This window comes from Pectinophora gossypiella, chromosome 18, assembly GCF_024362695.1.
Source record: "Pectinophora gossypiella chromosome 18, ilPecGoss1.1, whole genome shotgun sequence".
Taxonomy (NCBI): domain Eukaryota; kingdom Metazoa; phylum Arthropoda; class Insecta; order Lepidoptera; family Gelechiidae; genus Pectinophora; species Pectinophora gossypiella.
This window is the reverse complement of record NC_065421.1, coordinates 5,630,258-5,654,139: the sequence shown is the minus strand read 5'-3', so window position 1 is coordinate 5,654,139 and position 23,882 is coordinate 5,630,258. Positions and strand designations below refer to the sequence as shown.

Genomic DNA, 23,882 nt, shown 5'->3' with positions numbered 1-23,882 from the left:
GTGTTATATAAATGTAAAATATTGTAATGTAGGTCATAACATCACAAGTGTAGGCGGTTGATCATCAGTCCACAGATAGGAAAGAATAAATATTGTTACCAGAATTTTTGGAACATGGTTGTAAATGAGTTTCTTTAAGAACTGTATTTATTTTAGTATTATTTTTTTCATATCCATATCAGTATTCAACAGCTATGTTGTATCGCGTTTTTTTAGAATCTTACAGGTTGTTCCAATTTTCGAAAATGTAACATGTTTTCGTATAATTTTATTTAATCACTGATTTATGCTTTGAAAATTGTTATGTAAATAATGAGATAAACTACTTATAATCTTATAGAAATATTGTTTTATTATTTTGTTAATATCATGATTCGCTTTCGGAGTCTGAGTGGTCCAAGTGCTCGATGTGAGCGGGGATGACGTCCTTGCCGTCGTCGTCGTCGAGGTGGGAGACAGACTTGGGCAAATTATTTTCCATCGTTACCCTGAACTGACATTGCTCGAACTCTGGCCAAGATATGAATCTGAAATAAAACGGCAACATTACTTATCTCGAAGCGTGCTGTGATTTGAAATCTAATCTTATCGTCATTGAAGTAACACTTTTTATGTGATTATATTCTATAGTAGTTTTTTGTTTATCCATCTCACGCACAGGTGAAATAAGTGCGTCGCAAGTCCGTTTTTTTCATTGATAAGCGAGAAGACGTGCTCAGTATGGTGATTATTTAGGATGTATACATAAATAACCAATCATCCAGTTCTTCACTTCTGAACTAGTATAAGGGATTTATAAAGCAACTTACTTTTTGAAGACAGTAATCTTCTGCTTGAGGTTGAGGTCTCCAAACTCTGTGAAGATGGTCATGTGTGGCAGAGCAGCGTCGTCAGGGCCGGGAGCGAGGTCCGGCCTCGTGTCGGGAGGGTCCTGCCCTGTGATCAGCCACACGCCGCACCCGGGGATCCACTGTCTATAAATAAGAAATAGGTGATTACATACTTTGCATGAGATCAGATCTATTTTGGGTAGGCAAAGACCGCGAATTGCCGCTTACTTCAGTCAGTGGCGGCCCTAGCAATACATTTAGGTGCCCTTCAAAATACAATATTTTTCGGTTAGGTTACGGTCACCCGAAATTTACCTAAAGTAGACCAGTTTTGGTCCCCCCCCCCCCACCACCTATTTCGTCGCCCGGTGCGGTCGCACACCTCGCACCGCCCTAGGGCCGCCACTGACTTCAATCTTGACATACTTACGACTTTTCCATCCTCCACTCTGGCATCAAAAAAAAAAACTCTTCAAATCACATTTACCAGTCTAAATGGCATGTTTTCCTGATTTCCGACTGTATAATCATCATCGATAATTTGTACCTAGTTCAAGAAATTAAGCTTTTTTAGGTAATGGGACTAATCTTAGTATGAGCACACCCCAGACACGTCATACAAAACACCTCGTCTTACACAGACACTACACATTGTTATTATCGTACACCCATACAATTGATGATTAAAGTTACACCAAGGGGGGTGAGGTAAACCTAGATCAGCCGATGGTGGGGAGCAGTTGTCATATGTTACATGGTGTCAGGAATACTGCTGCATCACCCCGCTGTATCATATAATATTAAATATTTCCTATAGACAAAGATTGCCTGGAAGAGATTGCTACTTAGCAATAGGGCCGCCTGTTGTACTCTTAATATTTCTCTTTTGTTATTTTTCTATATCCTGTGTGTGCAATGGAGTATTTGTTACGTTATACACTTACTCCAACATCGGTATGACTCTAGTAGACCTGGAGAACACGTGGGGTTTGAAGAAGTACCACAGCAGCGGCAGGTAGTCCGGCGGGCACGGCAGCTTCGCCTTCTGTGTTATGTTCACTAGGAACAGGTGGTAGTTGTCTGTCTGCAATTATTTAAAAAAGCTCTTAATATCCACGCTCGGTAAGACGTGGGTACTCCTTCTTGAGTTCACCTTATGATGAATGTACCTCTGATTATCGCAATGGGAATATAGTCGCGTGGCGGACCCAACTAGTTCCGCTCACATGCAACAGATGGCGCTACATTAATAATGCAGTTTTGAAGCAGTCGTAAAACGCGATATCGAAGTTTACACAGCAAGACACAACTTCTTAAACTTAACAAATTTATTAAAGCGATAGATTTTTTTATCATGTTGCGCATGTTAGAATACTAACACTACTACTATTACGCGCTTTTATACTATTGCGCGTGTTAGGTGTGTATCAACAGTGGCTGCAAGTTGTCTTTGATTACTTGTGGCTCTGCCCACCCCATTAGGGATTACGGGCGTGAGTTTATGTATGTGTGTGTATGTTAGCCCTGCAGGCCTTTATTATCTTTTTACCAGTATGGTTTCAATGAAGGGATGCTCTTACCAATGAAACGTTTTTTCCCGTCGGTGGATGTGTCCAAGGCAGGAAGTGGACTATGGGTACTGTCCTGATAATCTTGTAGTCGAAGAGAACTTGGAACAAAGCTGGCACAGACTTGTATTTGCTCAGTTGAATGTCGCTGTCTGTAAGAAACTATAACAACCAACATATTAGATCTTCCTCCTTTTTACTTAAACAATATTTCGAGTATTATTTTTCTCCTTCAGTCTTCTGTTTTTGATACACTTTCTATTTTATGTATTATGTAGACTTATTTAATATTATTCAACGTGTAACTTAGGACATGTCGGAACGATCTTCTTTTGTAAATAAAATTCATCAACACAAAATTTTAGACCTGTCTTCTTCCGTTTTTTGGGTGATTTCAACTTTTCCTCTGCTCCCACTGATTTTAATTCTGATTTTATCCTAGACATAGTTCTTTTCGATAGACCGGTATAAAACACAGCCCTGTCTAATGTCCGATTGACAGAAAATTTGTAACAATTATTTTTCCGTTCAATGTCACAATTTTCTAACACTTTTCTAGCTAGTTCTCGAGCTTGAGAGTGAATTATTGGTTTTTTTGCTTGAACACGCGACGAAGATGCAACCGTAGCCATTTTTAAAACACAATAGTAATAAATTATGTGACCGAGATTATAATCGATAAAAAAAATTAGTCGATACAGACTCGTGCGACACTAAGACTAAGACGCCGCGGGGACTGTGCGGGTGTGCGGGGCGACCCCGCCTCCGCGGCTCACCTCATGCCCCGATTGCCATGTCGACCTGTCGTCAACGGTAGGTTTCTCTTCTACATTTAAACATTTGAATACTCAATTGAAATACAACTTTTCACTTTCTTTCTTTTTTGAAGAGTTTTCTACCAAGGCAGCATGGCCTGAAAAAATTAATTAAGAGAAACACTTACATTAATTAAAAATACATATTTACTATTTAAATACTTACATCAAACTGGTGTCCTGGCATAGTGATAAAGAGATCTGGCCTGCCCAGCTGACTGTCTGAATTGTGAAACACTATAGTGTTGATCAAGTGTTTCATGAATGACAGCCGTGGCATGGACCCGATTATCTTCACTATTCTATCTGAGAAATTAAAAATAAATATGAAGAGTGTGTATATAATTTTGACTACTGTTACAGGTATAGAAATCTGCCCCATAAAATTAGAATATATAATTGTTTATGTAACTAGTGGACTGATTTGCCCTTGAGTACAGTTTTACAAGTTTATAGAGAATGTTCAAATTCTTCTTTTATTTTCTGTATAAATAATAAATATATTGAATAATGCTAGTTCTCTGTTACAACTGTTATTTATAATTTTAACCCAAGTATTATCATTTTTGATGAGACTTACTGTAGATTTTCTACAGATGGCATTAAATACACACTTGTGTTTTACAATATTATTACTTCAGTTAGATAAAATATCAAACAAAACAAACCATTATCTTCAGTCGAAAGGTCACCTAATAATTCCTTAATCCTATTTCCTTCGTCCATCTTATCTTGGAATGCCAGCTTCCACATTTCAAAGAAGTCTGCTATTTTGTAAGAAACTCTGTCTGGATATTCATTTTTTAATTTCTGCAAGTAATTAATTAAAAATCTGAATATTAAATAATGAATAGAAAGCAATAAATAATATTTTTAAATTATAAGAAACTTAAATTATAACTTGCATATGGAAAAGAAACATTTCAGGTAGAAAATATTTGGCAGTATATTATCTTAATTACAGCACAGGTCATGCAAAATTCTTGCTGATCTGAGAAGAAACACCAAAACCTTTAAGACTTACTTCCAAGAAAGGTGTAAAGTGACTAGAAGTTTCATATATATAGTGATGACTCTTGTGTCGTTTCAGTAGCTCCTCACTCAAGAATCCAAGGCCTGGATTCACCTCAACAACCGGAGAATCGTCCAAATGATTTTGAACAGCATTTGCAATTTCTTTCGCTGTTTGTCTATTTATTAAATACATACTCTCAGGCGCCTTATATTTTCTTAAGAGGGATTTAGGCAATTTGTCTTTTATTTCTTCATATTCTGGAATACTTTCTAAATATTTAACTACATCTGCTGCAGCTTTGATCGCAGGTTTTTCGGCTGGTTGTTTTAGCTTGTGTCGTAACCTCAAAATTAAAAAAATCGGTTTGGCAGTTTTAAATCCACTCGCAGGTCGAACTGAATTAGAAAACATTATCAAATTTCACAAGTTCTGCAAGCAAATAAAAATTATGTAAAGTAAGGCGTATAAACAACAACATAACCTAACAATTTCAACTGTCAAATTGTATTTTTTTTTTTTTTGTTTTGTTTTTCCCCGAAGGGTAAGGCAAAGGGAACTATGCCCATACAGCCATGTCTTACGTATTTTTTTCTTGATGATTAATGAAATGATGAAAGGTGATGATGATGAAACCTAAGCCCCCACCCTCGGAGTAGACTCCTACTCCGAACCCCAAACGAATTAACTCAAAAGTCCGCATAAACTTTTGAGTTATGAAGCGGCTTCCCGGCACGAAGCGAAAATAGGCAGATACACTTTGTTTATTGAATACTCCAATATAATAACACTCGCGAATGTCTTCCGACTAACTTAATGCGATCATTAACCACAAAACACCACTTCGTATTAATTATTTAGATTACTCAATGAAGAAAGCAACTGTCCCGTTCCCGTTTCCCGCCGAAAAGCCCTGTCAAATTGTAATGTCAATGTCAGCTGCCAACAAAAGTACGTTTATAAAGACTGTCACGACTACGGAGCCAAAGTAGATATTTTATAAGTGATTAATTATTTTATTTCCTAATTAAAATACATAATAAAAATTATAGTGATGTAAGTAAAAATATATTGTTTGTTCTTCTGTATGTATGTTGACACGTCTGAACAGAAAATTTTCAAAATATAATTATAACGTGTATTAGAGATCTCTATTCCAACTTAACAGAGACTGCCTCTATCAATAACGTTTGGTAATTAAATTTTACCTCAAGAACGTTTATTTTGAGGTCACATCTTCAGAAAAATATATACGAATACCTTATAATGAATTAATCAATTCAATAGTAGGTATTGCAAGACACAGATTTTTTTTTCGAAAAGTGTCTGAGAGATAAAAAATCTTAAGAAGATAGTATCAGTAAGACAATTAAGTATGGGCGTTGACCAATTAAGCTTAAAAATACAACGAAAAACAATTAACAATGATAAATAAATCAATCAACTTTCGTCCAATGCATCAGTGAGGACGTTATCTGCGGCGATAATCGACGGGCTTGCCTGCTTGTATGTACCTACGGCGACGATATATTTAGCGACAGAATACTCACCAAGTGTAACAGGTGAAATTGTGCATTGTAAACCAATACAAATGTTGTTATTTGTGCTGTGCGTGGTGCTAGCCTTCATAAAAGCCCGCGCGTCCGTCATCTTCGAGGACTGCGGTAAGTTCCGTTTACGATTTATATCATAGATATAAATAAATGTTTAAAAATATACATAAAAGACATCTGTAACTGTAAAGATGATGACTGTATGATCGTTGTAGTTTATTATAAGTAGGTTTTTAAACATTTTTTTTACCTATATTTAATTTATTCAGAAATAATAATAAAAAACAGAATGTAAATCTACCACAGGCTTCGTCAGTAGTTTAGTTTTTAAACAATTTTTTCTTCTTTCCCATGAAATATCAATTTATTTTTGTATTGTAGGCAATTTTATGAGCTTTCGTTAAACTAGCTAAGCTGTACCGTGGAGTGACTAATATACTTCGTAAAACTTGCACCCAATTAAAATTCCACTAGTAAGAAAACTGTTGAGAAATTTGCATGTTTTTAGAACCGCCTAGAAAAAAAGTAAGATTACGAAAATAATGCAGATATCTTACTTTAAAGTCATTATCGTGACAAAGGACATTGGTTTATAAATATCTAATTAACAAGGTGATCATTATGAGTCACTATAAACGCCCTTCTCTTACTTCCGCAACTGCATTATATCCGTGGTACCTACTTATACCGTCTTCCAGAATTCCAACTGTTTTTATGCAGCGAAACTTGCAGAAGTTTCAGACAAAGATTTCAACCCCTAATTACTTTACACTTAAACGATATCTCCTTTAATGAGAGCATGACTATCGCAGGCGTTGAACACGGGCTATAAAACAAATATCTATAGGTAACTAATATCAGAAGGGATTACGTTCATTAAATCAGGACATTTACGACATCATATAAAGTTTACGATGGGCGATAGGTACTCTACTCAATGTGTTATCAGCGGCGTCACTTTTGTAGTCCGCATCGTTATTGTGGCATCTAAGTAATTATACTAACAAAAATACTACTAGCAGTGATTGATTTGATAAAGTTGATGCCGTATTCATTAGTGATAAAATTTTATTACATGTCAGGAAAAACCCTTGCTCGTGTCAAGTCGATTCTGACGTGACAATCGCAGAATTGTGGACATGACTCATCAGCATTTTGTGCAAGCCAGTAGATAGACAACGATTCAATAATGCAGTTAAATACCGCGAAAATTCTCCGAATGCGGTGGCCAGTCGACTATCAGAGTTTTGATTTTATCGACATACTTACCTACAAATTATCTACAAGCGACATGTCGAATATGACTAAAGACGTAATATTACTGAAGGTTTTAGTTACTTACTTACCTATTAAAGAAAATGAATCATTATCCAAAAAAGATACCTAAAGATCCTTTTCCAAAACCTACATCTACAAATTGCGTCTAGATAATTATGATACCTATGTGGATAATGAGATCATGCTAGTTCTATAAATAACTAAAATAAATGAGTGTGTAAGCTAGCGATTATTTATAGAAAATTATCTTGTACTTATTACGGATTTATTTATCATTGATATTAAAAAGTGTACTTGACCAAATGCTTTTGTTTGGACAACAAAACAATGCTTTGGTTTATTAGGTACATTTCTGTTACGCCGCCGCGCCGTCTCTACTAACCTAAAGACACACTTATACCTTACCATACTTTTTTTAAATACGTAACTTACTATCATAATAATTATATGATAATATAAATGATGATGCATCTATCAAATAACAGTAGAGCGCAAGTGATAGAATACGCTCCATAGTCCATAACTTTAAGGGTTGAAAAACACATGACAGTAATATACTTAACTACCCAATAGTGGGATATTAGCTGATATTGAGATATTGACCAGGCGTAGACTCATACGGTCTTCGCTTCAGTCTTTATACCAACCCGGGAAATCATTATACCAAATAATGAACGAGTAGGTAATATGTAGCAAGTTCATTTACCCTAAGGTTCCTTGGAAGAAATTGTTATTTAGCAATAAGGCCGCCGATTGTATTTCTCTTGTCACATTTGTAACTGTTTTTAGTGATGTGTTTATATGTGCAATAAAGTATTATTTTATTGCATTGTATTGTAGTTTTGTATTTGCGAGTTGGGTGGAGAGTGGAAACCACCCTGCATGCCTACAAATAAAAAGGGCACGGGCGTGGCAAAGTCAAGCTCTTCTTCTTCTAATCCTATTATTCCCTGTAGAGATGGGCTCGAACAACAGAGTTTCACTCTTTTGCAACTTCTGTAGCTTGCTCCTATGATATGCCGAGCGTTTTTAATTCTCGGTCAACCGAGCGAGTAAGCTCTTCTAGTGGATAGAATCAATCCTTAATAGGATGGTACGTTTAAATTTCAGGGTCGGCCTATGATCTGCAGGCGGTGAACATCGAGGGCTGCGGGTGGTCTCTGCCGTGCTACGTCACCGCAGGAGAGGAGACACCGGTCGACGTGCACTTCTTTGCAGGTATCCCCTTTCTGCCCTCCCTTCTCTCTCTCTCTCTTCCACTACAGCTCAATTTCCTAGCCTAAAAATAATGTTTCCAAAGCTTTACGTAGACACCTACGTACCTAACAGATTTCTGATTCGCTTTTTATCTGCAATGATTGGGCACATAGTGCTCATGTAATCGTTGATAAGTAAGTATTATACTTTTAGTAATATTAAGTATCATGCATTTATTCATATTACATGCATGATTTCAGCTTTTAACAAAACAAAATATTAAGACTAGCTTAAATAATATAGATAATAATAAATTTATCTTACCCCACGTCAAAAACACCTTTGATAGCGTTTCTTACACCTAATAATTCAGTGTAATGCTGAAAACCACAAAACATAATTAGGAATTATCTAATATGCAAGTTACGTCTAATCGCGTTAAAATAATAGATATGTTGTTTTTCACGATTTTGCAGATTTTTCGTCTAATCTACTAGACCAGGATGTGGTAATCAACATTAATCTCGTCAACCTGAACGCGGATGTCACTCCAGGTACTTAATTAAAAACCTACTTGATATTAAGCAGCTAGCAGCTCACGGCCCTATATTACAAGATTTTAAGGGACCCAAAATTTGACCTAAAGACTTGGGGAGTAAGGATCTTTAGCCATACTGTAAAAGCGCCGCACTAACTATAGGGCTCAAGAATCGTCCCCAATAAAACAAAATAAGTATTCTAATGACTCGGGCTAACTCTGGCGACGTCGTCATATATGGCCCGATGTCTCCGGGGACACATGTCGCTCGAAAAATGTTCCCGAGGCATTAGAATATTTATAATAGAGCCATTAGAATATTTTGTTAAATAAACCAGTTCAATAAAGTCTTGAGAATGACTGGGTCACAGAGTCAGGGACGTATAAATTTAAGACAACACGCCTGAGGGTGCCTATTTAGGCGCGAACCTCGGCTCAGGGCGTCATCTGAAAGGAAGAATATTTGAAAGAATTAATCGACTCTAGTGGGTCGATAGCAATAAGCGCTATCGTATCGGCGTATCGGGGTTCTGAAGTGTTTGGTGTCGCGAGCTGATTGGCCGCCTCTTGGCTAGAGTAATCGGGTCGTCGGGATCGTATTCGGGCGCCGATACTTTTCAGTACCGTCGCTGAGCGGGATGTATTCGGAAGCCGCAACTACCAGGGGACCGCAACTACTAGGGGAAGGCGCTTCGGGCACACCCAGGGCACTCCATATGAAAATCTCATTCTTACCGTCTGCCACCTTGCCGGATAAGGTAATAAAGGAATGTTTGTTCCTTTGCAGATCCGTGTGAATCAGTTCATTGCCCGGTGAGAACGGACTTCGTGAACTCCCTGACCAGCGTGATGTCCGTGCCCAACATGATGGCACTGGTAAGTTTTATTTATTTAGGTACTTACTGGAAGAGATTGCTACCTAGCAATAAGGCCGCCTATTGTACTCATTCTATTTCTCTTATGTTTCGTATTTTCATCGCCAAACACCTCCACTAACCTGGAATGGTACTCCATTGTACGTAGTGAAGTACGTTCCATAGTCCATACCGTACACCTCTCGGTTGACCAAGAGGTCTTGCCAGAAAATGGGACCTTCTAATTAGCCTGCTTGTGGTTTGCAACCTTCAACACAAGTAAAGTATGTAAGAATAATACAGTTTTGCTGTTGTTACAGAATCAACGCGGCTATTTGCGCTGGCGGGTTTACAACGAACGAAGGCGGCTTGTGCTGTGCTATTCTGTGTTGGTACAAACGCAGAGTCCTGTACAGAAGAAACTCCGACAAATCCTAACAATGATTACCCCGGAACACGCTAACGAAATAGTCGATACTCTAGACCCAGAAACTAAAGATACAGATATTACCAAAAACTATCTACAGGAACTCGTCGACAATTACCACGAGAATATAAAGCTACGACGACAATTAGCAAATACAAATCGATAGTGAACACACTTTTATCTACTACGGATTTCGAACAGCTTGACTTTAGCCCCGAAGCACTGAGCCGGCGCACGCTATCTACGTAGATGCGACTAGTGCGCGTCTTCGTTGATGGCGTGCGCTACTGTGCCGCGGGGCCAGCGAGACTTTGTAATGAAAAGCGCGGCAATTCTAATTTTTGTTTGAAGTTTTTTTTTCTGTCAACTTATTTAATTAAACGGCTTCTTTCTTTGTATTAAAACTCTTTGTAGTTTATATTCCAAATAAGATCTCAAAACGCGATAAGAAACACGATAAATGCGTAGGTAATGTTTCGTACGCATGCAAGCACGTAACTCTCAATGGTTTAGTACAAAGATCGCGTGTTTGTGGCGTAAAAAGCAGTCAGTTTATTGTGAAGTACCTACTCGTCTAAATTACTCATTAATTTTATTGATTTATTGGTATTTTGGTAGATATATTAGGTAGCGCTCAAAGTTTTTTATAAGTACTTTTCTTTATCGCATTTATGAATAAAAGACTGAATATTTCGATGTATATTTCATTAGTGTTTGACTTTTCCTTTCATTTCGCATTTTTAATGATTTCCTTAAACTTCTCCGTGCGTCAATTTACACGAAATAACAAACAAATAGTTCAACTTAACAATGTCGGGACAAAGTGCTCTATATTCGAACGTATGTTGTGGGTATAAGGGTTATAATGATTGTGGTAGATGGTCAGTTGATAAATAATAGGAGTTGTGCGTCTGTCGAGCGGCACTGGCGCATGGCAGCCGGCTCTGTGGCGGCAGTGAATCGAGGAGTGTCCAGCAAGTCAGACGTAGCCATGGTGCCTCTCAGTGTACTCGCGTGCTTTGCACTACTCGCCCTCGCCGGCGCCACTGAAGTCCTGCAATGCGCGGGTAAGTTTACGCCACTATCAGTCCCAACTTGTATCAATAATACGCCTGTGTCTGCACTACATAACACTCATCTTTACGTAAGACAGCTCGACCTGCTTTCATCTCGGCTTACGTTCGCAGAAAGTAGCTCATTGCAATACTTACGGCAAACTGACTTGTGCGTGTCGTAGAGACACCGAATGTACAATTTTAAAATATTTTTTTTATTAAAATACCTAAGTACTTTCATTTTAATCAAAAAGATATCCGGCAATTTTTTTAATTCAAACAGTATCAAGCAGGATGTTTTTGAAGGTCTGTAATTTTTACGAAGTTTATTATGCTCGACATTTATTTTTAAAGCAGTAAGTAGGTAGCATTATCTTGAATTAACAACATGTCTGTTGGAACGCAGATCTCAACCAAACATTATAGAACCTATTGTATCTTGTAACACGGCAGTTGAGGGGTTAAATTACCTACCTAGGTACTAAAATTAAAGGTTTCTGTTACGAAGACGCCGTAATTACCCTATTTCTAAGAATTTACGACGCATTTGGTTTAATCAATTCGAAGAGCATAAAATAGACTTGTAATAATAGATACATAGTGCAGGTATAATAACGCTAATGATCTCAAAGTGCGCCCGTGGTCATCGTGGTGTTGTAATCACTATAATTACGTGCAAGCCAACCAGTTTTATCAAAGAAACGTGTCAAGTTAATGAGTGAGAACAATATAGCGATATAGAGAGATAAAGCCGGAGCTTCCTAACCACTTAACTCAAATTTACCAGAAACAGGCCCTATTTTGATGATCTTTTCTTTTGTAGGGTAGTTGGCTGTATCTTTTGAACCAAATTTGATACCTGGTTGAAATTTGCACAGAATATGCATTACTAAACATTTTTTTATATCGTAATAACCCTGACACCAGGGATAATGAGGTTGGTATTCCACCTCACAACCTACACGATAGAAGATGAATATCATCGTAATATTTATTTGCCCACCCAAGATGTTTCTGATTTTTAAAAAAATAAAAAACCAGAAAAGTAAAAGTCACACACTTCATTGACTCCACTAATAGAAGATAGCGCAGTCGTACCTATTATCTGTTGCTGTCATTATTAGTGCGGTCAATAAACACCCTAAACACATTCCTGAAGAAAAATCTTAGGATCCGTATCACGCACTTTACACCCCTCTTTTGAGGCATTTGTTGACCGAAGAACATAGAATGTCATCAAGTTATTTTCTAGCTATAAGTAAGTTTTTTTTATATACATGTATGTACATCTGAATATAGGTACCTAAAGCGTAATTACACTCCTCGAACATCATGACCTATTCAGAAAGAAAATGACTAAATACCTACATTATACAATGACAACCATAGAAAATGACCTAGGTCGACATTAGGTAATCCATAACTTTGCAAGTTTGAATAGGTATATAAAGTTGAATATCTAAATTTTCTTTTATTGTTGTAATAGTATGACATACTTAGATAGTAAAGCAAATGTTGTGTCTATCAAAATGATACATCCATCTATTATAAATTTTTATTTCATTGAGATTGATGAAGTACAAAGAACAGCTGACATAACAGTGTTACGCATTAGTAGTACAAGCTGTTAACTATACACTTAAAAAATGTCGAGTCGCGACACGAATACGTACCTCGTAACCTCACAAAATACTTAATTCTTGTTTTATTTTATAAAAGCATTGCTATAGGTACGTATTGTGCATAGTTCTGCAATAAGTACGTTACGCTCTAAATACGACCCTTGATGGATTCATGTGATGTGAACCAACGTTCATTGGGGTTCAGTAAATAACATCACATAAAATACGATAACAGGACACACATAATAAAGACTTTCCTGTAAGTATTTATGTACAAAAGAGCAATGCCCTGTTAATTATGAATATATTGTATAAGTAGGTTAAATTGTTTCCGATATTGAATATCCAGTGTGTTCATTAAACTCTATACCAACATACCTACGACTCTAATTTCTTTTTAAGATTACACTGTACGTCACACTCTTTCAACTACACGCAACATCGCGTAATTTCAATAATCTTTTACGTCACATCTCGCCAAATGTTAGCAAATTGATTAGTAATCAATGATTACCCAAATATCTTCTCCTCAGCTATAACACCTTGCGAAATGACGTAGATTCAAAAATGTTAAATTGACCTTCAACAAGTTTATCCACGATAATTACGTTGATTAAATCTTCTTCTTCTTGTCGTTTCGGTGGCATTCAGATTTTTTCAGCCCAGTATTTTGCTACTCGGACAGCATTTTCGGTGGCATTCATCAGCTCCTCTCGCGTACAGACCGGTATCAGGACACGCGGGGCAAGATGTAGAATAAGTAAATGATTCTGATTCTGTAATAGTTAAACGTGAGACGTCTACGTCTCAAATCTTTACGTTTTGTAGTCAACACTTGGCCTTTTGTAGGTACCTACCTACTTTACCTTGGAGCAAGCATGCATGTAAAAAACATGTTTGAATGTAACGTTGTGAATATAATTATGTATATTATATGATGATATTTTACGTACTTGCGTTTTTTTTACTGGCTTTTTTCTTATAAAATGCAAAAATAAGGAAAACGACATTTTCATTCGTAAATAAAGCTGTAATACTTACTTACTCATTTCCTTTTATTATCCCTACGTTAAATGAGTAATTTAGGTAGGTACTAGACCGCAGCTACATGAAAAACGAACAACGGTCAAGTAAAATAAAGGATCGTGTTTTTTTTTTCTATTTGAAATAAAATCATGAAACGTCGTTTTTGCAAACGAAGTTATTAATTCTAGGTATTAATCCAAAGTCGATTAAAGTCGAAGTCAGATGCAGCGAATGCGCGGAAGGCCACGGTCACGGGCAACCGGAGTGCGCCCGCGCATACCTACTAAGCACCTACTAAGTGTAGGTTCTGATTTGGTTTTATACGAGTACTTACTTAATTGCTAAATAATTACTGTAAAGGGCTACTCAGACCAATGTGATGATGTCTGCCTGCTGCAGGCTCTAGAGTTGATACCTATTAGTGAAGACATAAGTACCCTAAGCGTTTTATAGAACACACTGTCTAAAATCTGAAAAAATATTGAGCCCTAAGGGCGGCCAGGTAGGTTAGGGCCAGGGACGATGGTGTCTGTTTTGTGAGCCAAATAAATAAATAAACGTCGTCGCCCCATATCGACGACGTAGCTACTAGCTGCGTTCGGGCTCCGTGGAATTGGGTCGTGTACTAGGTTCAAGCCGTTCAAGTTAAATTATGAAAATCTTATCACTAATAAAGACAGATCTAAAACTAACGAAAAACATTTTATTTTTTCCATTTAACTTTTTTATGAATTTGAATCAAAAAGAACGTAACAATAATTCCGACATTTTATCACGTTTTTCTATGATATCACAGTGTGCGTTTTCATATAAATTCCATTAAGTAATTTTATGTTTTGACATTTATTAATAAGTAACTGATTTGACTAGTTGGATTTCTAGCTATAAATCACGTCAATAACTAGGTACATGCAAACACTACATACCTACGTTATCAAAACACAAGAATATAACAGACCTTAGTCCTGTCAGCATCCACAGCACCTGCATCCGTCCCCCCCAGCATCCATACTACCATCCGTACCCGCATCAATTATAAGTTTCTGATAAATATCTGGATAAAGATACAAACATGCATACTTATAGACATATCTAGTGAAATGCACATTATATTATAGATTAACATATTTGAATATTGTGGATTTCCACCAGCGGTTTGTTACCCTTCCACGTTCTCTACGTGCTGATCGTCTCTTAAATACCCGGGCCGGTTTCAGGTTTCAGTCCTGGCCTGTTTATAGATACGTCATAATACCTCATATCATACATAAAGGCATCAACAACCAGACTACTTCTACTTCTTATTATTACTAGATAAAAATAGAGATATCGGAAGCAATCAAATAACTGTCGTTGTGCTTTGTACCAAGAGTACCTACCTATATCATTTATATGCGGAGTGGCGTGTGACGCCGTTGAATTATTCAGACCATAGTTTCCATGATTCAGTTCTTGCATATTGACGTATGTTCTTTGTTAGAATCACTTTCATGGAATCAAAACCTAAAACAAAGAGCGAGAATGGAAATCATAATTGATTTCTGATTATGACATGTGACCGATTTTGCAGTACTTATTGCGGTTTCTTGGGAAACATTGTATAATTTATTGACATGACAGAAAATAACAGAATTATATTATAATATACTTAATTCGTAATATAAATAGGTAACAATCTGAGTAGATAGATAAACATTGGTGTAGATTTTAAATAGAAAAATAATTTTAGTGGTAAAATTAATCTAGAGACAGTGAATCGTGGTTAATCAATAATCGACGCAGTCTTACAGTAATTACCTACCTATTGAATTTAAAACAATCCCTCTGTTAACTATTCACACATACATACTCATGTTCGTAAAGTCCGTGTTCCGTATTGGGGTGGAATAAGCTGCACAGATTAGAAGATAATTTGCAGCCACTGTTGATATGAAGTCTTAAGGTGGCCATGATGAACCTTATGACAAGGGACACAGCGAATCAACCAATTGTACAATTCATTAATAACTAGCTAACGGCCTCCGTTGTCCAGTGGTTGAGCATTGGGCTCACGATCCGGAGGCCCGGGGTTCGAATCCCGGTGGAGACATATCACAAAAATCACTTTGTGATCCCTAGTTTGATTAGGACAAGCTGATCACCTGATTGTTCGAAAGTAAAATGATCCGTGCTTCGAAAGTCACGTTAAGCCGTTGGTCCCGGTTACTACTTACTGATGTAAGTATGTAGTCGTTACATGAGCCATGTCAGGGGCCTTTGGCGGTTCAGTAATAACCCTGACACCAGAGCTGATGAGGTTGGTATTCCACCTCACAACCCACACGATAATAACAAGAAGAACTTGCTCAACAAAAACCTAACTTAATTCCTGGCTGTATCTGAATCAGTATGAATATTTTTAAAATGTTTTATGTTCACTTGTGGTAGTTTTTTATCGGCATTTGTTTATATTTACTCACAAGTATATATTTTTTTCGTAAATAAGGCTGTAAGCGACGCAAATAAAATAAGTAAGTAAACAACACTTTTTATTAACATTGTAACTATTAGTGAGTAAGTAAAATAATTATATTTTTAGTTTCTAAAAAAATCCGTAAGTGTAACTCTAAAAAGTTAAACAGAGCATGTAAACTCAGAGAAATATTATAAAAAAATAGAATACTTAATTAAAACCAAAACAATGTGCTGTTAATTTAAATAAATTACATAATACCTTTATTTTTTTAGTAAGTAAATAAATAAAACGTAGTTACCGAACTTGAATAACTTAAATAACTAACTAAAAATAAAACCAACACGGATTTTGGCTATAGATAAAATGTATACAATATAATGGTAAACAGGTAGGCTAATCGCAGTATCATGTTAATGTGGGAAAAAACAAGACCTTCACACTCTGCTAGGATTTAACAATGGCACCAGGCTTCAAAAACGATTTAGGCGTGACCTGTGGTCACCTTTATCTTACATTAAGTATTCAAATATATTTTACATTAAAGCTCAGTGTAGTCGATGTCGAGAGTACTTAAATAAAATGTGACCAGTATAAGACAATCCACTTTATTATGTGTATGGTAAACTGAAGTACTATTTACGCACGTTTAAGTAGATAGGCAAGAAGTGCCTTGGGCATATGCCTGTATGGTAACTTATAGTTGTAATTATTAGATTACTTAAATAAATAAATAAAATGCTCAATAAGATGCACATTTTTCTTTAATGATTAATACAAACACGCACTTGAAATTGCAAGTTAATCAAAATCACAGACTCCATCCATACTAAGTACTTAATATTATAAATGGGAAAGTGTGTATCTGTCTGATTGTTTGTCCGTCTTTCACGGCAAAACGGAGCGACGAATTGACATGTTTTTTTTTTAAATGACGAAGAATAACAGACGTAGGATTTTTGTCACTTTCTAACCCCTCCCTCCTCCTTTCTAATCTCTCCCTAAAATGTGGGATGGAAGTTTGTATGGAGCATTCCGCAATTTTCAAGGTAGAAAGCTAAAAATTGGTATGCTGACTACTTGCGACTAACAAATAAATCATGCATATTTTTTTTAAATCTGCCCCCAACCCCTTCAAAGAGGAGGTGAAATTTTATTTGGGACTTTTCGCAGTTTTCAATATGGGAACTGTGTTACCCCGGTTTCAACGCGACCGAAGCCGCGGGCAAAAGCTAGTAATTTATATATTTTTACATCGCACTTGAACACACTTTCAAAGTTGAAATAGGTATAAAATGCAAATGCTAAATACTTGCGTACTTGGTACCTATTCAGATTGTTATTTATTTTCCATACCAGTTGATTGAGGGGAGGCCTGTGCCCAGCATAGGCTATTTATGTTATGTTATTTATTTTCAATGTTTTCCAGGCGAGAACTACGAGAACCTGTCAGACAACGTGCAGCTGTCGCCGTGCAAGAAGCCGCCGTGCAAGCTGAAGAAGGGCACCGACCAGCACGTCGTCATCACCTTCACACCTGGTAATTGTTTGATTATTTATTTTGAATAGTCTATTAGATAATAACACTACCCGGACTCCGATATATAGATAGGTAGGTAGGTAAGTATATCAAGATCTTTCACCCGAAGGTAGGCTCTTCAACATTAATAAAAACAAACAAATTGCTATTTTAGTAACAAAGCCGCTATTATCTTTCTTTTGTCTAATATGTAGTGTTAGCTTGGCTTACTCATGTTTCATTCTTTTTTGTATCGGGTGAGTGAGAGCCCTCAGCGCTCGCTATTTGTTAAGCCAAGTAGTTAATGCCATTTGTAGACTTGCCGCAGATAGCATTGACTTCTTGGCCGCCGGTAGGTGGGTCGACTCTACATTCAAAACAAATAGCCCAATATGTATCGGTCCCGAGGTAGATTTCTCCTCCTGGGTCTCACTTTAGTCTAAGGCATAAGGGAGCGCACGCGGAATATCTGTCTCGCTTGCACTTACCCGGGAAGGCAGCACGCGGGATAAGAACGGGATTTTATATTATGGAGTTTTTGTAAATGTTTGTTTCCTTTTGGTGGTTGCCTGGAAGAAATTGCTCTAGAGCAATAAGGCCGGCCAAATTGTACTGTAAACGCTCCAAAGTATATTTGATTTGATTTGAGTATCCGGGCTGTGCCAGCAGTCAAAAGTTGAGTGCACGCAAGTTGTTTACATTTTTTATTACATATCATCTCAGGCCTTTACATATACGTAGGTATAAATGGAAAAAGGAAAGATGAGGAGGGATGGGACGATGGTTGGGATGGGATGGCAGGATGGGGATGAAGAGTATGGTAAATGGAAAGAGGAAGGGGAGGCCTTTGCCCAGCAGTGGGATAGAATATATAATAATTTATCATATATCAGGGCCAAACAATTCGAAATCACCAAAGCCAGCTCTTATTATTCTATATCATATCGCCACATTAAAAAGCAATGACGGAAAATCTGGGAGGCAAATGAATACTCAATAATTAAAAATTACACAGTTATACCCACGGTAGGTACCTTAACTTTATATCCCATAATTTAGAATAAGTACTTACTAAAATTGTATTTTTACCAACTTAATTAATATTATTTGAAACCAATACGTGTTACAACTACATGATGCATTATTTATGAGACAGCACAAGAGATTCATAAAAATGTACTTAATTCTTATTGTAGCCACATTCTGAAACATTTCTTTAACAAAGCCATTCGCTGGATATTTTCCTTATTTAGACTTCTACTTACCTTGTTTGTACTCATCTACCACATACTTATTATATAAGATCAAAGTTTACACTTGTTACTTGTAAATATTATTTACCTTGAGAAATGCATTCGCATCACATGATGGACAGAAATATTGTCTTTCTCATAATATATTATGTTAGTTACCTACCTACCTTCACTACTTCGCTTGTAAAACCGCGAATCGGGGAAACACATACTTACTTATTTCATGATTAAAACACATAATAACGGGTTCTTACCGCGATTAAAATAGGGATATGAGACTCCCGATATTTCGACACTGTTGCAAGTGCCATGATCACGGGATGACGCTCAGACGCGCTTAGTTCAAACGCTCTACAGTAATTTCCACATCTTTTTCTTCTTCTACCGTGTGAGTTGTGAGGTGCATTACTAACCTCATCAACCCTGGTGTCACGGTTGTTATTGAGCCGTCAAAGGCTCATGAAACGATTACTCACTTACATCAGTAAGTAGTAACCGGGACCAACTTCTTAACTTAACGTGCCTTCCGAAGCACGGATCATCTTACTTTCAGACAGACGGGTGATCGGCCTGTAATGTTCTAACTAAACCAGCGTTAAAGTATCAGATTTTTGTGATATTTTCTCACCGGGATTCGAACCCGGTCTGACCACGAAGGCTGATCAACATCTCCTACAATCGCAACTCTAACTATTAAGTACTTATAAATATTTGTTCACAGACCATGACATCGAGGAAGTAAAGAACCACGTGAGTGCCGACGTGTTTGGAGTGAACCTTCCTTTCGTCGGAGTAGACGGCAACTCGGTCTGCGACAAACTGGAGACTGAAAATGGAGAGAAAGCCACCTGTCCCTTGAAGGCCGGCACTAAATACATATACAAAGACTCGTTTCCTGTTCTCAGCTTCTACCCCACAATAGACGTGAAGGTACACTGGGCTATCACAGACACGCAGAAAAACAAAGATGTCACCTGCTTCGAAGTAAAAGCTAAAATCCGGTCGTAGCGCCCCAGTAGGTAGAGCATATTAGGTTAACTGTAGGTATTTTTGGTACAATGACACAATGATTAAAATTACTTTTTTATAAAATGAAAATAAACGTTTTTTTCTTACAAATTGTTTGTGTACTTACGTACTTTAGTAACGTAATCTTAACCTAGTCATATCGTAACATTTTGGATTAACCTCAGACGTAGATAGGTAAAGATATTTTGATTAAAGATTAGTAAAACTCAACACACGCAAACTCATCTACTGTCATAAGTTCATAACTTCATAAGACTAGAAGTGTAAATACGTTCACACTAAACAGGTCCCATTTAAGAATCATGGTGACTACCAGACACACCAGAAACCTGTTTAAAACCGATTTCCATCTGTCATCGCAAATACAATACTTAAATTAATTATTCCACACAAATAAAAATAAAAGTAATACGCTGGGTTGCTGAGGTTGATCATGCACCTCAGAACCCACACGATAGTGGAAGAATTTATAAATAAATTGGAATCGACAGCAACTGGCCTTTAGCATGACGTTATGAACATAAAAATAAACGTTTTGAAGATCAATGCATACACGAGCCCGCTTGGGGCCGAGAAGCTAGAATTTGTATGAAATCGCTGAATTGAAGTATGTAGGTACTTTACGTACTAACTCAGACATTCCAAAAATTCGTTTTTGTGGGAATTGAGCTTTACAGAGATAATTAAATTAAACATCTTAACCAAAGCGTTTAGGCCACGACCTGCAGAAATTGTTAGAAATTTCCTCTAATCTTATGAGATTAGATAAATTGCATAATGGAGGAGCTAACCTTCGCAGTCGAGTGCAAGGTTGCTGGAAAACTGGTTTTAATTAACTTGACACACTGGTTTTATGGTTATTATATTATAATATACTGAAATACTACCTACAAGACATATCCATGACTTGAGGAAAACACAAAGGAATAATTTACATTAAACTCGGATAAGGATAAATAGGTACTAAGTATCTATGATATGAATAAAATAATAGGTTATTTATTTCCAAAAAAGTACAATAAAGTGCGCCCTACATGGCGTATGCCACGACTTTTGGCGGTTTGGCAGTTTTGGCAATTTGGTTTGATCTTCGAATACTGGTGGTCAATCTCATTATACTATTACTAATTAACCAAACACAAAACATATCCTAGAATCTGTGGTCTATTTGCAAATATCCAGTTAGAACTTACGTAAGTTAGCGACGTACATAAGTTCTCAATGGATATTTGCGACAAGACAAAGGCTAGGATGTGAGTTCTAGGATATTTTTGCGTTAATGGTAATATTGACTTCCGGTTTTCGGAGAACTACCTACTCTTGAATGATGCCTGTGCTTCACGGGCGAGACTGGTTCAAGAAAGACATTACCTTTATGTTAAAAAAATAGATAGGAATGTGTGTAAATACCTACTTATAAAGAAATATACATAAATTTCAAGGTTTCACGCTAATACAATACAACGCTAAATTGTTTTAACAATCAAAAGTTGTTTACTAATAGAACGATAAATATTTAAACAAAGCAGTCATTTTTGAATAAGTACACGTGCAGGTAAACAAATAGACATAAGTATGTATTTCCGTGATAAAGCAGCTTTATTACTTCTTTATTATTACCTACCTATATTGAAGATAGTTACCTACCGCCAATAAGGGGCCTTAGTAGAACTGCTATAAATCTCACGTAAAGTTAATAGGTACTTACATATTTATATTCAAATTAAACAAAATTTTCAAAAACATTGCTGAGAATAATTTTATAATAGAACAATAAAGATTTTTTTTAATATATATTTTTACGATAAACATACCAAAAATATATACTAAGTACCTACCTTAGTTATTTACCTACCTTACGTTCAAACCCATTAGGTAATTGACATAGCAAATATTCTTTTTGTTAAAAATATAACAAATATAGATGTTTTGTTACTTGTGATACATAGTTATGTACTACACACACAAACAAGGACAAAATATTCCTAAAGTTCAAAATCCAAGTTGTTTGTTGTAACTAACCAACCGGTTAAACCAACTGGTTTATTTAACAGATTCATTGCAAGAAAAACTTCAGTTCATCTGTGCCTCTGACTAGCCCAAATAGGAATATAGGTGTGAGCTTACGGCATGAATGTGACATGCTAGTAATAGAAGAAATACGAGATAGGTACGTGGGGAGACACAATGATGAGAAGATGCGCGTGAGCGTAAGTCTATTAAACGGATTCGGCGTAGTGGACGGACATTGCTCTGTTGAAACATAAGACGCCACGCTAGGTAAGTATAAGATATCGTGATAACAGAGCTGTTACCTGCCAGTTATACGAATGCCTATTAAACTAGCGACTGATGGTTCAGTCTAACTAAGACATAAATAATAAGTAAGTAGGACTTACTGTTAGAATTTATACCATAGAAGAGACACGAAACAATAATAGTGAATAAGTAGGTTGAAAACAAAAAAAACAACAGCCTCCGTGGTCTAGTGGTTAGAGCGTTAGGCTCACGATCTGGAGGTCCAGGTTCGATTCCCGATGAGGACATTGTCGAAATCACTTTGTGAGACTGTCCTTTGTTTGGTAAGGACTTTTCAGGCTTGAATCACCTGATTGCCCGAAAAAGTAAGATGATTCCACCCCCTCCGGTTGATTGAGGGGAGACCTGTGCCCACCAGTGGGACGTATATAGGCAGTTTATATAAGTAGGTTGAAAACACGCGGTATAAACTATAATTTTACGTAGGTACCTACTTTATAAGATAAGATTACAGATGTTACAAAAAATATTGTTTAAATCACGCAAAATTTATAAAATTTAAAATATAAAAGTGTCACTTCATACAAAGGTCCAAATACAAATACACGATACAAAGCTTACGTATATCTATCTTCCCTAACCTCTCTAACGTGACGACCTGTTTCATAATAAACCATTTTATATTCAAGGTGGAGACCCATTTTTTGTGTAATCTGTCAGAATGCTGAATGCCAGCACGCAGGTGCCCCAACAACAAACAACTTGGATTTTGAACTTTACGAGTATTTCGTCCTTGTTTGTGTATTATAGCAAAAAGAGGCCGGTCGTGTCTCTTGTAGGAATTTTGCAATGACTTTGTCCTGTGTAAGAAACTTACAAAGCGTAATAAAATATGAATTAAATTCGTTAGGTACCCATAAACATATAACATATATTATATAAAATATAAATATGATATACCTCCCCGCAATCAACCAGAGGGGGTGGACCTGCTGCATACTCTACCACGCTACTCCACTGCGGATTGGTGGAGGTGTTTTTTACGGCAAACAGCCGGGACCAACGGCTTAACGTGCCCTCCGAAGTACGGAACCATCTTACTTTTTCGGACAATCAGGTGATTCAAGCCTGCAATGTGACCAAACAAAGGGCAGTCTGACAAAGTGATATCAATAATGTCGCCATCAGGAATCGAACTCGGACTTCCAGATCGTGAGCCCGACTCTCTAACCACTAGACCACGGAGGCTGTTAAAGGAAAAGGTAAATTCCGTTTGTCAGGTTTAGGTATGTAGATATGGGTAAGTATCTCCCCCTCATCTGCTTACAAAATCAACGGCAATGAACATCTGCATTTTTATAATTGGCATTATCTATACCTGGGAAACCTAAACACGAACCTTTGTGTTACCGCCCCATAATAGTCTCCACGACACCATGGGAAAGAACTATGCGCGGCTCATAGATACATATATCCAGAATCCAGATTACGGGACTAGTACTTACACGGAATCTAAAAGTCTTATTCTTTCACGGGAGCACTCTTCATTGGGGCGAAAGTTTTCGATAAAGTCTGGCACAACGGCTAGATCTACA

General features: G+C 36.9%; 3 protein-coding genes across 3 annotated transcripts; 2 read left to right on the top strand and 1 right to left on the bottom strand.

Annotated features, from left to right (window-relative positions):
* Window positions 1-326: 326 nt before the first annotated feature.
* Window positions 327-5,894, bottom strand: LOC126374945 (dimethyladenosine transferase 2, mitochondrial). The gene is made up of 8 exons (XM_050021743.1): window positions 5,776-5,894; window positions 4,238-4,657; window positions 3,882-4,023; window positions 3,380-3,519; window positions 2,411-2,560; window positions 1,775-1,914; window positions 810-974; window positions 327-527 (listed from the first exon to the last, which is right to left on the bottom strand). The coding sequence occupies exons 2-8, from the start codon at window positions 4,637-4,639 to the stop codon at window positions 368-370; spliced, it is 1,299 nt and encodes a 432-aa protein (XP_049877700.1). The 5' UTR covers window positions 4,640-4,657; window positions 5,776-5,894; the 3' UTR covers window positions 327-367.
* Window positions 5,761-10,777, top strand: LOC126374952 (uncharacterized). The gene is made up of 5 exons (XM_050021749.1): window positions 5,761-5,889; window positions 8,167-8,274; window positions 8,730-8,807; window positions 9,579-9,667; window positions 9,966-10,777. The coding sequence occupies exons 1-5, from the start codon at window positions 5,817-5,819 to the stop codon at window positions 10,236-10,238; spliced, it is 621 nt and encodes a 206-aa protein (XP_049877706.1). The 5' UTR covers window positions 5,761-5,816; the 3' UTR covers window positions 10,239-10,777.
* A 145-nt stretch (window positions 10,778-10,922) lies between these two features.
* On the top strand, window positions 10,923-20,118 carry LOC126374953 (NPC intracellular cholesterol transporter 2-like). Its single transcript, XM_050021750.1, has 3 exons — window positions 10,923-11,139; window positions 17,657-17,767; window positions 19,721-20,118. Exons 1-3 carry the CDS (start codon window positions 10,938-10,940, stop codon window positions 20,005-20,007), a joined length of 600 nt encoding a protein of 199 aa, XP_049877707.1. The 5' UTR covers window positions 10,923-10,937; the 3' UTR covers window positions 20,008-20,118.
* The last annotated feature ends 3,764 nt before the right edge of the window (window positions 20,119-23,882 follow it).

What these genes read in the sequence shown, in the direction of transcription:
- LOC126374945 (XM_050021743.1), bottom strand. Translation starts at nt 4,639, where the DNA reads ATGTTTTCTAATTCAGTTCGACCTGCGAGTGGATTTAAAACTGCCAAA. An exon ending in ACTTTACACCTTTCTTGGAA is followed by an intron (nt 4,024 to 4,237) that starts GTAAGTCTTAAA and finishes AATTACTTGCAG; the next exon opens with AAATTAAAAAATGAATATCC. An exon ending in CCTTTCGACTGAAGATAATG is followed by an intron (nt 3,520 to 3,881) that starts GTTTGTTTTGTT and finishes TTAATTTCTCAG; the next exon opens with ATAGAATAGTGAAGATAATC.
- LOC126374952 (XM_050021749.1), top strand. Translation starts at nt 5,817, where the DNA reads ATGTTGTTATTTGTGCTGTGCGTGGTGCTAGCCTTCATAAAAGCCCGC. An exon ending in CGTCATCTTCGAGGACTGCG is followed by an intron (nt 5,890 to 8,166) that starts GTAAGTTCCGTT and finishes TTTAAATTTCAG; the next exon opens with GGTCGGCCTATGATCTGCAG. An exon ending in GAACGCGGATGTCACTCCAG is followed by an intron (nt 8,808 to 9,578) that starts GTACTTAATTAA and finishes GTTCCTTTGCAG; the next exon opens with ATCCGTGTGAATCAGTTCAT.
- LOC126374953 (XM_050021750.1), top strand. Translation starts at nt 10,938, where the DNA reads ATGATTGTGGTAGATGGTCAGTTGATAAATAATAGGAGTTGTGCGTCT. An exon ending in TGAAGTCCTGCAATGCGCGG is followed by an intron (nt 11,140 to 17,656) that starts GTAAGTTTACGC and finishes AATGTTTTCCAG; the next exon opens with GCGAGAACTACGAGAACCTG. An exon ending in CGTCATCACCTTCACACCTG is followed by an intron (nt 17,768 to 19,720) that starts GTAATTGTTTGA and finishes ATTTGTTCACAG; the next exon opens with ACCATGACATCGAGGAAGTA.